Source organism: Anabrus simplex, chromosome 5, assembly GCF_040414725.1.
Source record: "Anabrus simplex isolate iqAnaSimp1 chromosome 5, ASM4041472v1, whole genome shotgun sequence".
Classification (NCBI taxonomy): Eukaryota; Metazoa; Arthropoda; class Insecta; order Orthoptera; family Tettigoniidae; genus Anabrus; species Anabrus simplex.
Genome location: NC_090269.1, coordinates 11027785 through 11046157, shown reverse-complemented (window position 1 = coordinate 11046157; position 18373 = coordinate 11027785). Strand labels below are relative to the sequence as shown.

At 40.1% G+C, this 18373-nt stretch overlaps 1 protein-coding gene across 2 annotated transcripts in view; it reads right to left on the bottom strand.

Annotated features, from left to right (window-relative positions):
• The window catches only part of lig (lingerer), a 612955-nt gene that overhangs the window by 204851 nt on the left and 389731 nt on the right, over positions 1 to 18373 (bottom strand). For both annotated transcript variants that reach the window (XM_067146761.2, XM_067146762.2), the window contains exons 15-16: positions 11663 to 11818; positions 11438 to 11563 (exon numbers count right to left, since the gene is read on the bottom strand). In XM_067146761.2, the coding sequence (XP_067002862.1) occupies positions 11438 to 11563; positions 11663 to 11818 (282 nt within the window). The remainder of the gene's footprint in view (positions 1 to 11437; positions 11564 to 11662; positions 11819 to 18373) is intronic.

The window sequence follows — 18373 nt, the reverse complement described above, 5'->3', positions numbered from 1 at the left end:
TAGCAAAAGCAGTGATGGAAGAGGGAGCAAGAAAAAGAGGAAACCAAGTCAAATATGAAAACACAAACGGGCAAGAACAATCTCCGCATCTTCAAAACTGGCTTCACATAAAAAATAAAAAAAAGTTTTTATATATTGAACCACTATTAACATTCTGTGAAAGTGTTACAGAAAATACTGTAGGTAATCAGCCACCTGGGCAACAGCACTAAATGCAGATTGACAGTAATTAATTTTACTCTACTACCCAAGTTCACTAACAACATACACCTACTTCCTTTAAGAATTCATTTCCTAATCTAATATTTCCTGCATTACCTGACTTCATTTGACTTCACTCCATTACTTTTGTTTTGGATTTTTAATTTTTATTTGAATTTCTTCTCCAAGACTGTGCCCAAACCATTCAGCAATTTCTCAAGTTTTTCTGTAAACTCAGAAAAACTAACAATTATCATCAGCAAATCTCAGTGCTTTTAATTTCTCTCTGTGGATCATGATTACTTTTCCAAATTACACTTTAATTTCCCTAACTGCCTGTTTTACATAAATGTTGAGAAGGTAAGGGGACAAACGGCAATCTGGAATGCTGCTTTATTTTCATAGCCCTCGATTCTTATCAATGCAGACTGATTTTTGTACAGATTGTAGATCATTCTTCATTCTCTATATCTTATCCTGATCACCTTCAGAATCTCACATAGATTGGCATAAAAAATATATACAAACACCAAGAAGAGGTTGTGCTAGATTAACGAACTTTGGGAAGGCGTGTTTGTACGTCTGAAAGATGGCGTTGATTCAAATTTCCCACAAATTACATTAGCATGGCGTTAGTAGCGGCCCAAAGACGTTGCACATCAGGTTTGTTTAAATAAGGGCTGTACTGTGCGAGAGCGTTAGTTACTTGTGAGATTGGACGGAGTGACTGTGAGTGGGTCAACAATGCCTTTATGACGACGAAGAGGGCAGTATCAACAGCTCACTGCAGTTGAACGAGGCCGTATAATAGGGCTACGTGAAGGTGGATTTTCCTTCCGCACTATGACTTGGCAGTGGCAGGAATGTCTTCAATATGCATGTGTGCCGACAGCAGTGGTCACGAGAAGGTACGCTCGCAAGAAGACAGGGCTCTGGGCGTCCCAGTGGAACCCCCGAGAGAAAGGACCGCCGTATTCGGCATAAGGCTGTGGCGCAGCGGACTGCATCTGCAGCAGCAATTTGAGCGGCAGTTGGCACCACATTGATGCAACAAACTGTTCGAAATCGGTTCTTTGAAGGACAACTGCAAGCCAGACTCCCTGCAGTGTGCATTCCACTTACCCCAAACCACCACCATCTGCGACTTCAGTGGTGTCAAGCGAAAGCTCAATGAAGGATGGAGTGGAGCTCCATTGTGTTTTCCGATGAGAGCCGGTTCTGCCTTGGTGCCAGTGATGGCCGTGTGTTGGTTAGGAGGAGGCCAGGTGAGCGCTTGCATTCAACCTGCCTGCGGCGTCAACACACTGGGAGTTATGGTCTGGGAAAAAATTTCCTATGACAGTACGAGCACTCTTGTGGTTATCCCACGCATCCTGACTAAAGATGTGTATGTCCGTCTGGTGATTCGACCGGTTGTGCTGCCATTCATGAACAGCATTCCTGGGGGTGTTTTCGAACAGGATAATGCATGCTCCCACACTGCTGTTGTAACCCAACGTGCTCTACAGAGCATCGACATGTTGCCTTGGCCTAATCGATTCCCGTATCTGTCCCCAATTGAGCACGTTACGGGACATCGTTGGACGACAACTCCAGTATCATCCACAACCAGCATTAACTGTCTCTGTCTTGACTGACCAAGTGCACCAGGCATGGAACTCCATCCCCAAACTGACATCCGGCACCTATACGACACAATGCATGCATGTTTGCATACCTACATTCAAGAGTCAGGCGATTACACCGGTTATTAATGGACCGGCATGGCACATCTGCGATGGCTTTTCTTGCGTGGATATAAACCTGGAGTTTTGTACCTTTAATCAATTAAATAAGTGACCTCGACAAATATATATGTAATTTTTCCTATAACACACACGTTATACACTAAATGGAATAACCTCACCATGCTGGTTTCTCCTAAGACAGTCAGTAATTCTGAACGTATATCGTTAATTTCTGGTGCCTTATTTCTTCTAAGGGTCTTTCAAAGCTGTCAATTTCTGACCTCAAAATTTGGTCTCTCGTCAGCATCAACAGCCTGTTCTTGTTCCAGAACATTATCTTCTACTTCTCTCTTTTTATACACTTGTTGAATATGGTTCTGCAATCTTCCTGTCATGTCTCCATTCCCTAGAAGTGATTTCCATCAGAGAGCTCTTAATATTTATAGGTCTACACCTAGTTTTCAATCCTAAGGTTTCCTCGACTTTCCTGTATGCAGCATATACCACTTCTACAACCATACAACCTTCAATGTTCTTGTAAAGTGGAACCTTGATTCTCCATTTTTGGAGGGACCATGGGAAAAGAGAGTACAACACGGGAAAACTGAAAATCTGGGAATGAAAGAAAACCATCAACAATTTGGCTGAACATCTCAAAAATGAAATATGTATAACTATAATCTTACAAACATTCCTAAACAAACCAAACACAGCCCCAATGGGCATTTGGGCCTTTGCCTGCCAAGCGGCCACTGCTCAGCCCGAAGGCCTGTACATTATGAGGTCTCGCATGGCCAGTGTGATGAATCCCCTTCGCCGTTATTCCTGGCTATCTAAACCGGGGTCGCCATCGTGCCATTAGATAGCTCCTCAGTTAAACATAATCATGTAGGTTGAGTGGATCTAGAACAAGTCCTTTTCATCATCACGATTTCCTTCCAGCAAGCCGGGTAGGAACTTTGTGAATGATATGCCTCCACTGAATTCTGTCTTGGTACAGTTTTTCCTTCTCCACTGCATCCCATGTTACTTCTCTCCTCTTGAGATCTTCGTTAATCTGGTCTGTCCATCTCTTTCTAGGCCGTCCAATAGGTCTTCTTCCGGACGCCTCCATCTCCAGATACTGGTGTGGAGTTCGAGTTGGGTGTATTAGCTTCACATGACCTAATCACTTCATCTCGCAGCACCTATACTTTCCTCCAGGGTCAAGTTCACTTCCGGGCCAGGAAACTGTCAGTTTCCCGTGAAAACTTTGTGGTGGCCTCTAGTATTAATATATGTGTATAAACTCATATATGTTTTATAAACTCCTTGAACTTTGTTTATGTTTCGAAGACTTTTATATATTGATGTTCTGTGCTTCTAATATTACCTTTATTCTCTCTGATTATTATTCATGTTTTTACTTTCGACCCCACGATAGTTGGAGTGTTAATTAAACACATTAATACACCATCCCTGTTCTATTATTCAAGTACATAATCATCATCAATAACTACATTGGTGACCTCGATGTGATATTAAAATACGGCGCGGAACACATTTTGTGGTTAGCCAAGCGTGAAAATGAAAATGAAAGTGTGAAAATGAACGAAACAAATCCACCACCAACAACAGTATGGAACGAAGCGGGTATTGCTCGCATTTCAGTGAATATTCCGCCCATCTGGAAGAAAAACATAAAGGTATGCTTTCTTCAAGTTGAAACACAGTTTACTACATTGGGTATCACTAACGAAACCACGAAATTTAATCATGTTATTGCATCATTAGAAGTGGATATTGTAGAATTAATTTCCGACTTTTTATATAGACCACTATCTACCACTCCGTTCACAGAGCAAGACTAATTCAGGAATTTGAAGAGTCAGAAAATAGGAAGGTGACGAAATTATTAACAGCATTAGAATTAGGTGATAAGAAGCCAACTCAGTTCTTGCGTTAGATGCGAACTTTAGCCGGTACGCAAGTCAAGGACGATTTCTTGAAAACCATATTTATGCAGCAGCTTCCTGTTACCGCATGTTCTATATTAGCTACGAGTAAAGATAATCTGGACACCATAGCCACTATGGCTGACAAAACTGTTGAAATTTCACAACCGGGATTAAATGTTTGTGCTTAAACTGCGCAGGCACCATCCACCATTGCAGTCGATAAAATAAATGATGTCAGTAACGATCGTATCTCAAGACTAGAAATGCAGATCGCTGAATTAATACTGAAAATCAATGAATTGAAAACGTTGTCACGTTCTTCAAGAAGTAGCTCACGATCATCTCGTTCCTCACCAAGGAGGTCACGAGACAGGTCCCGATCAGCCCACTCTTTTAATCCTAATGGAGCACTATGTTGGTATCAGTCCAAATATCGCAGCAGGGCAAAGAAATGTCAGAGCCCATGCTCATATCAACCACCTTCCGGTCAGAATTCCAACATGCAGTCAAACTAAAACTCTCCACACTAGCGGCGGCAGGTGATCGGAGTCATTTTTCACGCCGCCTATTTCTCACAGACAGAAGTAGCGGAAGTAGTTTCCTGGTCGATACCGGAGCTGATATTTCTGTGATTCCGCCTTCGGATAGTGATCACCCAAAAAAGACAGATCGTAAACTTTATGCAGCAAATGGAACTGGTATTAACATTTACGGAGAGAGTCTACTAGTACTCAGTTTGGGTTTACGGCGCAATTACACATGGAAATTCGTAATTGCAGATGTGCAATCACTGATTATTGGAGCTGACTTCATTCACCATTACAACCTTATCGTAGATCTAAAGAACAGATTCACAATTAAGTATTTATTTATTTTCCACCTAGTCGATACAATGATTGCTTAAGGCAATTTTAAAGGTCAAAAGTGGTACATGTTTCGTATATTATCAACATCTTCAGCCACATAACACTGTTTAGATGAAAAATATATAAAATTGACAAAGTAATGCTTTAGAGGAAGTGTCCTTAAAATTAACATAAGATTGACAAGATTAAAACAAACAAATAACTCAAGAGAAAATATATAAATTATTTCTACAATAGAAAGCAGTCGTCAAGGAAACACTTGTACAATATTCCATAGAGAAATTGTCCTAATAAATATTCTTTTCTTAATAATTCATGAAAAAAGATCAACTTATAAATTAAAAATTATACAATTTATAAGTAATTATCGAAATGAAGAAATCCTGATATCACAGTGCGGCTCTTATTATTAATGTAGATGAAAATATAACTAATTCCCAGCGCAAAACTATGAAAGAATGACAGGAGTTACTGTTCCAAAGGAAAGCAGGCTTAATAAGATTTGACAACTAGGAATTAGTTATATTTTCATCTACATTAATAATAAGAGCCGCACTGTGATATCAGGATTTCTTCATTTCGATAATTACTTATAAATTGTATAATTTTTAATTTATAAATTGATCTTTTTTCATGAATTATTAAGAAAAGAATATTTATTAGGACAATTTCTCTATGGAATATTGTACAAGTGTTTCCTTGACGACTGCTTTCTATTGTAGAAATAATTTATATATTTTCTCTTGAGTTATTTGTTTGTTTTAATCTTGTCAATCTTATGTTAATTTTAAGGACACTTCCTCTAAAGCATTACTTTGTCAATTTTATATATTTTTCATCTAAACAGTGTTATGTGGCTGAAGATGTTGATAATATACGAAACATGTACCACTTTTGACCTTTAAAATTGCCTTAAGCAATCATTGTATCGACTAGGTGGAAAATAAATAAATACTTAATTGTGAATCTATTGAAGTGCGATACGGACCATGAAACTGATTTTATGTGATCTAAAGAACATGCGACTCATTGACCCATTAACATCGGGAGAGACACCTGGCACATTGATTAAAATCTTGGGCATAGAAACAGTTTATGTAATGCCACCAGATCAAAAACATGCTGACATTCTTAAGAAATTTCCCAACTTGCTCCATGAAAACTTTCATTTTGACATACCTCTGTTTATCATACCATTGTCACAGAAGGGCATCCTGTAGCAGCAAAGGCACGACGACTACCACCAGATAAACTCAAAGCAGCTAAAGCAGAGTTCCAACAAATGATCGATATGAAAATCTGCCAGCCATCAAAGAGCGCCTGGGCAAGTCCCCTCCACTTAGTTCCCAAGAAAGATGGATCCTGGAGACTTTGCTGAGACTACCGTGCTCTCAACAACATCACCAAGCCTGACAGGTATCCTATTCCTAACCTTCAAGATTTTAACAGCCAACTACATGGAAAACGAATATTTTCAAAAATAGATCTGATCAGAGCTTATCATCACATCCCTGTACATCCGGACGATGTACCTAAGACAGCAGTGATAACCCCATTTGGTTTCTTCGAATTTTTGCGCACCCCATTTGGACTCCGTAATGCGGCTCAAACTTTTCAAAGATATATCGACAGTATACTCAGAGACCTCGATTTCGTGTACTGTTATATAGATGACATCCTAGTGGATTCACAAGATGAAGAAGAGCACAAGAAGCATCTTCAAATGCTTTTCGAACGCCTCAGTAAGTTCAACATCAGAATCAATCTGAACAAATGCATTTTCAGTTCAACAGAAGTACCTTTCCTGGGATATGTGATATCTGCAGAAGGAATCAGACCACTACCACAGCGAGTACAAACCATTATTGACTATCCGCTACCTAACACAATAAAAGAACTGCGCCGGTTTCTTGGCCTCATTAACTTATACCGAAGAGCACTGCCAAATTCAGCCAGTAAACAAGCAGAGCTTTTGAACCTACTCCACGGGTCTAAGAAAAATGACAACAGAAAAATTAATTGGACAGAAAACCTTCGACAAGCCTTTAATGACCTAAAAAATAGTTTGGCCGATTCAGCACTTCCAGCTCATCCATCTTCAAATTTACCTCTAATTTTAATGGTAGATGCCTCAGATTATGCTATTGGTGCATCACTGCAACAAATCAAAGACAATAATCTGCAACCATTAGCATTCTTCTCCAAGAAACTGACAAATGCAGAGAGGAATTACTCAACCTACGACAGAGAACTCCTCGCTGCCTACTCAGCTGTGAAGCACTTTCAGTACATGCTTGAAGGACGTGATTTTCCAATATACACCGACCACAAGCCACTCACCTTCATGTTCAAGCAACGTTCAGACAAAGCTTGTCCACGTCAGATACAACACGTTAGTTTCATCGGACAGTTCACCACAGACATACGTTACACTAGTGGGAAGGAGAGGGAACATCGCAGCTGATGCTTGTTCACGAATTGCTTCAATCAATATACCTCCAACTGTTACGATGGAAGAAATAGCAGAAAGCCAACAATGTGACGTAGAACTTCTACACATTAAGAATACGTCACTTGCACTTCGAACAATAATGTTGCCCAATGGTAAAGAACTTGTTTGCGACATGACACAAGATATGATTCGCCCATATGTACCTCAACAACGACGACAGGCAATTTTCAATTCGCTACACAATCTAGCTCACCCTAGTGTTCAAGCAACCATTAATTTAGTAAAAAAGCACTTCATTTGGCCATCACTAAGAAAGGACGTAAAGACCTGGACATCAGCATGTATTTCTTGCCAATGAAGTAAAGCCTGGAGACACACCAACAGTGCAGTGGGACAGTATCCTCCAACGACAGCAAGATTCAGTCACATTAACGTGGACATAGTTGGACCACTACCTCCATCACAAGGATACCGCTATTTACTAACAATTATTGATCGTTTCTCGCGATGGCCAGAAGCAGTTCCATTAGTTGACTTCACAGCAGAAGCAGTTTCATTTGCCATAGTCTCAACATGGATATCACGTTTTGGCGTGCCTCATATCATAACTACTGACTGCGGAAGGCAGTTTGAATGTCAACTTTTCAAATTCCTCACAAGCACACTGGGCATCGTCCACATTAAAACGACAGCATATCATCCGGCAGCAAATGGAAAAATTGAACGATGGCAAAGTCAATTAAAATCTGCTTTGAAGGCACAGATGTCTGATGATTGGGTTTTGAAGCTTCCCATGGTCTTGTTAGGACTTCGTTCCTACATAATTCCGCAAGTCAACACCTCGCCAGTGGAAATGACTTACGGCTCAACAATTAGGCTACCAGGAGTATTTCTCAACGAACAGAAACTAGTAACTGACATCCCAACCTTCGTTTTCAAATTGAAGGAACAGTTGAGGAACTTAAGACCAGTCCCAACAGAACATCACGACCGTAAAAAGATCTTCATTCATCCACGGCTGATGACGAGCAAGTTCGTTTTCATTCGACATGGTGCGGTCAGAACACCTCTTCAATCACCATATGACAGGCCATATACAGTCCTATCTCGCAGTGATAAACACTTCGAGGTGGAGATGCCAACAGGCAAACAAACTATTAGCATTGACAGATTGAAACCTGCCTTCCTTCTGACAGACCAATCATCGGACAACAAGGAAGACACATCTGGAGAAACCACTGTGGACATTCCATCGAGTTCCATTCCAAAGACTGTCAACCTTCAGATGAAGACAGGCAGCACTCAATCCAATACACCCGCACCACGGATCACCAGATCAGGTCGAAGGGTCACCTTCCCTCGAAAATACATGGACGCTGTCACTGCGGAGGGAGTGTGTGGCGGCCTCTAGTGTTAATATGTTTTATAAACTCCTTCAACTTTGTTTATGTTTCGAAGACTTTTATATAGTGATGTTCTGTGCTTCTAATATTATCTTTATTCTCTCTGATTATTACTCATGTTTTTACTTTCGACCCCATGATAGTTGGAGTGTTAATTAAACAAATTAATACACCATCCCTGTTGTATTATTCAAGTACATAATCATCATCAATAACTACAACTTCTTTCCATTCAGCAACTTTATCAGCCAAATCCTTCGAAAAATCTAATAATGCCAAGCCAAACAACAATCGAACACAAGAAGTTTTAATTATATAATAAAATAAAATAATGCACATTAGATACAAAAGCGCCCAAGATGATGGCAAAATCCTTTCTTTCCTTAATCTTCCAGTGTAATTTGGTCACCGGTATACTGTTAGTAGCCAGGTTCTGCGTATCTTGTACTGCGAAAATTAGGCCTACATCAACTTTTAAAGGTTATGTTAAACTCTTGAATGCATTATATTCAATTCTGCCCATCACTAATTACAATCAAATTGGAAAGAGAAAAAATATCAAAACTATAGAAAGTTATTCGTGACCTTGACCTCAGCTGGAAAGCGTGCTCGCTGCACAAGAAAATGTAACGTGAACAAATAAAACAACATTTTAACACAAAAACATAACATTCCCAGTCTTATATTAGGACCAAAACAGTAATAGGCTATCCCAAGACCTCCCATTGCTTTATGGAGGCTATGTAAGGTGCAACATTTGTTCTGGTCTCGATAACATAATCGTATACGATAATATCAAAATACTAGATTTTTGTTGAGTAGTAGTTTTGATTTCTACCTGAAAGCCAGTAACTATACAGTGGCCTGTGGGAAGTGCCGAAAACCTGTTTGGCGATACAATTGAAAAAAAAAAAGTAAAAATATGACCATCTAACCCTGTACACAATGGGGATATTTTACAAGTAAGAACATTTGATGAAACTCGTTCCATCTTCAAGTAGAGCTGTCGAATCTCCAAACAATACCACACGATAGTCCCTTATGGAAGTTTACCGCTGACCGCTTTTCCAGTACAGTACTTGCTGTAATTATCACAATGACAGGGCGTTAACGCCACGATCTATAAGTATGCCATAGTCGCTCTTTAGTGAGATACAGTTTCTTGAAGATTGCTTGATCGAGGATTTAGCGTTGATGGGACTGAAATTTCTGGACGGTTGATAATATCTTTTCAGCTTCAGAAAGTACACTAGAATGACCCAAATTTTGATCAACATTAGACCGAACTTTTAATTCCCCATTCGTTGCTGCACTCCCGTCTTCAGTCTTCTTTCTTCTTTTCCTGATGGTATCTAGGTTCATTTTCCTGTTGGTAGTTTCACAGGACTTAATCTCACTTGAAAGGTATTTTGGCAAATTAGGGAAGATGTCAGGCACTGTTCCTGGACGTAATTCCCATCTCACAAGAGAGATATCTGCTTTTTCACCATTCACGATAAAATTATCTAATTTTAGTATCAAATCATCAGAGAAATGAACATGACAAATTCTGCTAGTACGCGTTAACTCAGTATCCTTCCGTGGAATAGATCTGGCCCATTTTTCAAATTGATTTCTATCCTTCGGTGGTGTAAAAAATTGCTTATCATCATGTACTCCACCATAGCCTGACTAACAGCCAGGCACAAAACAGTACAGCATGCTGAACTATTAAATAAATCAAGCCACGTAAGATACATGCTTGAAGTACACAACACACAATGAACCAAGTTTAGGAACAGAAAGCAACGAATATTGAACTTATTCACTGAAATATCTCGCACAGTAACATCTCCCACACTTTTCTATTCCCGGCCTGCTGGAAATACTGGAGCACGTTACAGTGCTTTCAGTGGTGAGAACATAAACTACTATGCTACGCTGATTTCAGTAGATAGTTTACATTTCATCGCATTTAATTCAATTTCTGAAAGGCTGTTCCCATGTAAATTTGTAGTGAGGAGGTTATCATTTCTCCACATGTGCTTGACATATGCTTTCATGATACATATACGGTTGATCCAGGAAATTGTTTCTTTGAGGAACAGATAATGAAGAATATACGGTTAGGTGGCGCTGTTTGAAGAAGAAAACGGGGACGCCTGGCACACAGGCCTCTGGAGTGATACTATAATTTTTTTTGGAATGAAATTAAACATACCCTTTTACGTAGTAACAGATTTCGAAAAATAAACAAGTAAGGCGTACTGACGACATCCATGAAAACGCAAGTTTTGAACAAACCAATTGCCATTTCATTCCTTTTTTAATGTGCATGGGTTTTTTCCTGACTTTCAAAAAATCGGATATAACGACAATCCGTTATAGTGAAATGAAATACCTAAGAAGTATGATAGAAAAGCCAGGAAACAAAGATGTGAAACAGGAGATCAGAATGGAAAATCTAAATCATAGGAGTAAACTAACATGGTTTGGACATGTAAAGTGGATGGAGGAGGAAGGAAGAGCAAAACAGACTATGATAATGAAATTTGAGGGAAATAGAGCAAAAGGGAGACCTATAACAAGGTGGATTGATTCAAGAAGTAGAACAAGCAGACGAAGAAGAAGACGCCAGGACTGAGACAAAGTGATGGAGGAGGAATGGTGGCGGGAGAGAGGAAGGTGAAGAGGTGCCATAAATGCCCCAAACCGGCAGGAGCTGGATAAGGGGAAAGGAGGATGATGAATACAGGACATCTGGCAAGTCTAGATGCAGCCGTCTTTTCTATCGATCCATTTCAGGTTGTCAATACGCACATCACTATCATAGAAATAAAAATCAAATATATTTTACGTAGGATTATCTTACAGGATAAATTGCAGGTGTCCCATACTGAAAACCACCAGGCATCATTCCTCCTCCGTAAAAATATGCATATCCAGGTGGTAGTGCTGTTGGATTCAACATAGGTTGCTGGTGCGCTTGCGTAGCATTCTGCAACATGAAAACAGAGCATGCTTGTTCACAGAAAACAAAGATAACACCAAGAGTATTACAACGGCAGAATATGATAAAAACACAGCACACACCTACCTGTTGGGAGAGTGTTGAAGGAACTGGTGATGCATTATTGTCAGCTCTAGTGTAACGTCCGTCTGACATGGAATAAGCCACACTTGCCAAGCCTCCTTCTCTGCCGGTTGCTAGGCTAGTTGGAGCCTGGAAACTCATGTCATAATACCCTGCAGCCTGAAAATACACAGTAAAGACAAATTTGAGGTACATCAAAGCAAAAGCAACTCAAATCCAATGAAAGTATCACACAGAAAAATGTAGCCCTGTTTGATATTGTAGCTACATAAAACTATACTGCTACAGTAAATTAAACTTATTTCAGAGCATAAACTCAAGAAATTTTGCATGTCCATGCAAGTAGATTCATGATATATAGTATCTTCAAAAGTTGGAAAGCATGCAGAGAAAGCATAATATTGATACGAAAAGTTTTCATATACTTTACTGTGGAAAGTGCACGTGGCTGTTGTACCCCACAAATTATGTTAAATAATACTGTTGTGCCCTGGTGTTATGATTGAGATGCTAAATTGGACTGCACAAATGGCAAATAGGTACATACTGTAAAATCCAGAAATCCCCTTTTCATCTCAAACGCCACTGTACTATATTTCCAAAACATCTTAAAATATGACTGGTACAAGCCTTAATCTTAACTGTTCTAGACTACTGCGACAATGTACTTAAGGACGTATCTCAAGACAGTAATGAGATGCTCGAACGGAGTTTAAACACCTGTATATGATTTATATTTAAGCTGCGATGTGATCCTCACCTTTTGCTTTGTTATTGACGTCAGAAAAGTTGGATGGCGCAGCCACGCGGTAGAATTTTGAAGCTGCAACATAGTGACTGGTGAGATTTATTTACATGGCGAAGCATTGACGTCGTGATGGAAACAGAAAGAAAATTGTCAAATTTGAGGAGGTACTGCTCTGTATACGGTTGCAAATCGTATAAAATGGTTGCGAAATCTGTTCGCTACTTTCCTGTACAAAAAGTTCAGAGAGAAAGATGGGTTTCCGTGCTGTCAATTGGAAAACGCGTTACACGATATATGACAGTGTGCAGTCTGCATTCTTGTGAAGACGACTTCTTTCCACAGCGTAAGTATCGGTACTGTTTATTGTACTCATTGATACTTATTGTCTCTAATTTGTATTCACAAAGATTTAGCTACATCAAAAATACTGATAAACTTGTAGCCTAATACTTCTGTGCCGCACATAGAATGTAATCCGCTCTTTGTAAACTTCTTCATATGTGTAACAGCAGACAGTAAATTAACTATCTACATGTGAGTAATATCTTTAACTGGTAGTAATTAAGCGCTGCATTTAAATTGCCTATAAAATACTTCTAACAATGAAAGAAAATATGTAGTATTTTTCCACCATAAATTAACTTTTTTTGCTATTTGTTTTACGTCACACTGACACAGATAGGTCTTATGGCGACGATGGGAAAGGAAAGGTCTAGGAATGGGAAGGAAGCGGCCGTGGCCTTAATTAAGGTACAGCCCCAGCATTTGCCTGGTGTGAAAATGGGAAACCACGGAACCCCACCTTCAGGGCTGCCGACAGTGGGGTTCGAACCCACTATCTCCCGGATGCGAGCTCACAGCTTTACGATCCTAACCGCACGGCCAACTCGCCCGGTCATCTTAAATTAGAAGCCATAACCTAATTATTTGGTAGAATTGGACAAACCAAGTATTCTTCAACCCCAAACAGCTGTGACTGTAGAGGTTATAGTACTCTTAAATTATAATTTTCCAACTTTGCTCTGCATATTCTGTAGGTAGTTATAATTTTTTTATACTTATTATTGTCGGTTCTAAGTTCTAACTTTTGTGCTGATGGTAAAAATGGAAGAACATTTAAGTTTATGTGGGCTGTTCCAACACAAGCCTGTATAAAGCCTAGGATTTATTTGCTTTACAACATTTACTTAGTAGAATTATTATTTTCTTTCTTCCCCAAGATTACAGTTTATAAAACAGGTAACTCCCCCGTCACCTGGCTAAGAAATTACTCCATAACCTCTAATAGTGGAAAATTACAGTAGCTTAACTGTTAAGGTGAATCAGCGTGTCAACGGTAACATTTCTCTGACAAACCCGCTTTATATATACAGTTGCACTTCACATTTTCACCTCCTTGTTCAAGACAACATTAACTTTGTGCGGTTTTGAATCGATGTGGGATGATTGTAAAGACAACGCTACAACACCAGTTTCATCTTCTGTTTCAAACTTTTTATCTACACATATCGAGTAATTACGCTTGAATATTTCTTCCCCTTCCACTAACGGACGCGTGAAATCTCCGACAACTCTCAACAGTCGCGCATACGACACCAAAGACATTTTGAACACTTAATAAATCCTACAGACGCACACCCGATCACTGTCATGTTTACTTCCCGTCACTATCTCGCCGCCATATTGGAAACAGCTGACCGTAAGCTCCTTCCCCGTTTCGGACGTCAATAGGGAGCTGTCATAGCTTCATGTGAACACGCATCACAGTCTCCACACAATTTCCCTTTAGCATAGAGTTCTAAACTCAGGTGTACCGAATTACCTAACATCAACTTTAATTTCCTCTCCTCCTATCATAACTACGATACACAATCTGGTTCCTCTTTAACTACATCTTCCAGTCATTCCAGGCCTTACAACTGCTCCTTCGTAGTCAAATAGTGTAGTGTCAGAATTTCCAGTCGGACCTCTGCTGATTGACGCTGTTATATGCCTTGCTCCTACTGTTAATACTAAGGGCACTAGGAAAGTTTTGCAATACACAAAAACAGTTCGCTGGACACCCCTGTTATGGTGAGGGATGAAAACCGGTCTAGAGGACAGCAAGGTGCGACCTTCACAGCAGTTTTTACCAAGCAGTGGGACTGAAAGCAAATTAAGATGTCAGTGTGGTCTAAAGGTGAATATCGCGCAATTATCCGCTACAATTTGCCTCGTGGATTAACTGTTGACTAGTGCCTGGAGGAAATGACTCCTGTGCTAGGGAAAGACTGTCCACATCGGACAACAATTTTCCGCTGGTAAAAAGAGTTCCAGGGGGGAAATTTTGGGATTGAAGACAATCCTCGTTCTGGGTGACCGCCTGAATTAGTGACTGAGGAAAACATTGAAGCTGTGAGGAAAATGTTGCAGCAAGAGAGGTGGTTGACATATCCACATCCCTGCACCAGCTATTCATTCAATTCTCCACGACCATCTCCATGCTAGTGTAACTGTTACTTCAGCGGCTACACTAAACACAGAAAGGGAGGAAAGAAAGTGCAATTACACAGTACCAAAAACCACTACACACTCAGTGAAACATCAGCTGAAACTACGTGGACCTCTGCTGATAACGACACTTGTAAATATCAGTAGGGCCAACTAGATGACAATAAACCAGGAAGGTGGGAAGGAGCTGAGAACCTACCAAGGGCATGGAGATGGCTTAGGTTGCAGTTTCCGAAATAATCAACCGTGATCCTTAATTTTCAAAATATTATTTACAAACGGACTTTACAAAAGAATTCCGAACAAATTCAGCCATGCAGAAGGTATCGACACATAACTATAGTAAAATACAACTTACAGGTTCTGCTGAGACGCACCAATTATTAATACACGTTCCTTGACAACAGCTTCCTGTAAGTTCAAAGATTCAAACAAAACTATACATTATGATAATTATTTGGGGATATTAGGTCGTGTAATAATAAATAAATAGACCAGGATCGTCTTCAGAGCAACAACGAAGCAAAATGGCTACGGTCACTCCATAGCAACCAGACTCAAGATAGAGAGACCCTGTTAGAAATATAGTTCATTCCAGGGCCTCCAGAGTCACAGAGAAAGATGTTGACGAGTTAACTATGGAGGGTAGCCATGATCTACTCGGTATATAGCCGTCACCTTTGTTGAAATTATTCGGGCGTTTAGCAATTTCTATCGCCTCACGAATGATTCTGGGAATAAAATGTTTCTCTTTACAAATGACAGAAGTTGCATCAAAAATTATTTGATGGTCATTATGTATGGCATGTTCTGCCACAGCAGACTTCTCTGGCTGGCAAAGACGTAAGTGCCTGCGATGTTTTTTGACCCTTGTTGCTACTTTCCTACATGTTTGGCCGACATAAACCGATCCACAGGAGCAAGGAATCATATATATTCCAGCGCAGTTTAAACCAATAGGATCTTTGACAGATCGCAAACAATTGCCTATGGTGATATTAGGCTTAAAAATGGTCTTGATATTGTGCTTTCTGAGAATATTGCCAATCCTATCCGTGACAGATTGCACGTATGGCAAGAAGGCCAGACTCAAAGGACGAGAATCACGTGACAATCTGTCTTTTGGCTTAGGATGTAGCACTTCGTCAATCTGTTTCCTTGAATAGCCATTGCTCAGAAATGTTCTGGTTAGGAACTCAAGTTCACCGTTTAATTTATCCACCTCACAAACCTCCCTTGCTCGGCTGATAAAGTGTATTAAGCATAGCACGCTTTTGGCAAGGATGGTGATGAGAGGACCCATGAAGGTATCTATTAGTATGGGTAGGTTTACGGTAAACCGAATGACGTAAAGTTCCATCCGATTTCTTAGAAACCGAAACATCCAAGAACGGCAAACATCCTCCACGTTCAGTCTCCATGGTAAATTTAATGTTTGGATGTATGCTGTTCAAGTGATCCAAAAAGATGGATAATTCGTGTTCACCATGGGGCCAGATAACAAATGTGTCATCGACATATCTTAACCAGATGGACGGCTTGAGCGTGCAAGATTGAAGACAATGCTCTTCAAAATCTTGCATATAGAAATTAGTGATGACTGGTGCCAATGGCAATCCCATGGCAACACCATCCATTAGTTACAAACCCAGTTGTACAACACAATTTAGTAGGTAAGAAGAAAAGAAATATGCTATTACAATTTACAATGAAGTTAAACGTGCCTTTCAAAAACTCTGGCATACATCAAGTGACACGGAACTACCAGAGGCAAAACCCGAAGGTAAATATATAAAACTACAATTTACATGTTTAGTGAAACAAGGAACGGGGAATGCCTCGAAAACAAACAGGCAAGCCCAGCTGAAAAGCTAAGGCATCAGAAATAATTGAGTGGCGAATCTAGGTGAGGTTAGGGCAGACTCCTATATGAAAAGCAAGCGAACATTACAGGAAATTTAAGGTGGAACGGAAATCAAGAGTGCTTACCCCTAAATGGCCCATCCCGGTAGCGAGGCGTCGCTAACGGCATCAAAACTTCGGACGGTCAAGAGATCGAAGACTGATAGACAAACCGCTCACAGACCACCAGACAGACCCGAAATGCTGCCATGCTCTCTTTAAAAGGGGAACTCTGGCCTTGGAGTAGCCAATCAGAACGCAGGGGCCTGCCTATCACCACCCAGATTCACCATTCACAACTCTTACTTCTGTCGCGATGTTAAAATACTTCTCGAATACATACAATCACGAATCTTCCATTTCCAGAATAGTCAGAAAATACTTTCTAGAATACATAACCAACAAAAGGCAACACACCCTGTTTAAAAATTCATGTGACAACTTTCTGGACTGTTCCAGTAAATATAGAAAGGAAATCTACTATTTACAAATACCATATCGTCCCCACTCTGGCAAACTAGCGAAAGTGACAAACTAGGGAATCTGTAGTTCTCAAGTTTTGGTCTATATTTTATTATTTATATATTGTCTACCCTCTGTCAAAGTCCCACATCTGGAGCTCGCTCTGTATGCCTAACACATAAAACCAATCATTAAATATAAACATTGATCTGACATGAGCAATCACAACTTCTTTCAGCTCTCCTAACCTTTTGACAATTTGCAGATTCGTTAGTTTGCCAGAGTAGGGACGATATGTTACCAAAATATTCCACTGTACAGGTTAGGTCGTTATGTGGAATACAAATAAAACATATCACCACACTTCAGATCATCCAGTAAGTACTACTTAACAAGGTTTACTAATAAAATTTCCTATAAAGTCTTCAATAAACACTTTCCACCTCCAATACATTCTACACCTATGACAGTTAGAAAGGTTTGTTCCCTTTGGTGCCCCATTCACTTTCAGAGGAACAAAGGGCACATCGAGTGAAATGGTGCCGAAAAATGCTAAAACAGTTTGAAAATGGGACTTCGCGTAACATCAATAGCATTGTTACAGGTGACGAAACTCGGCTTTATTATTACGATGTCCCAACAATATCCCAGAACAAGGTGTGGCTATTTGAAGATGAGGGTACTACTGTGACTATGTGAAAGTCAAGGTCAGTGAAGAAAAGAACGATTGCAGTATTCTACACTAAACGGGGCATCCTGACTCGGGTTGTGCTAGAAACACAAAGGACAGTTACTGCGAAGTGGTACAGTGAGACTTGTCTGCCTCAGGTTAACCAGGCTCTCAAGCAGCTTCGTTCAAGGTCACGGCCCAAAACTTGGCTCTTGCATCACGACAATTCTTCAGCACATTGTGCTAATGTAACAGTGGATTTTCTTGCCAGATCAGGGTTGACTGTGCTTCATCACCCTCCATACAGTCCTCATCTTGCCCTATGTGACTTCGCACTCTTCCCAGAAGTGAAGATGAAGCTGAAAGGGTGGGGTTTAGCATCTGACAAGGAGTTTCTGGCAGCATGGGATCAAGAGCGTGAAAATGTAACCGAAGAAAAGTG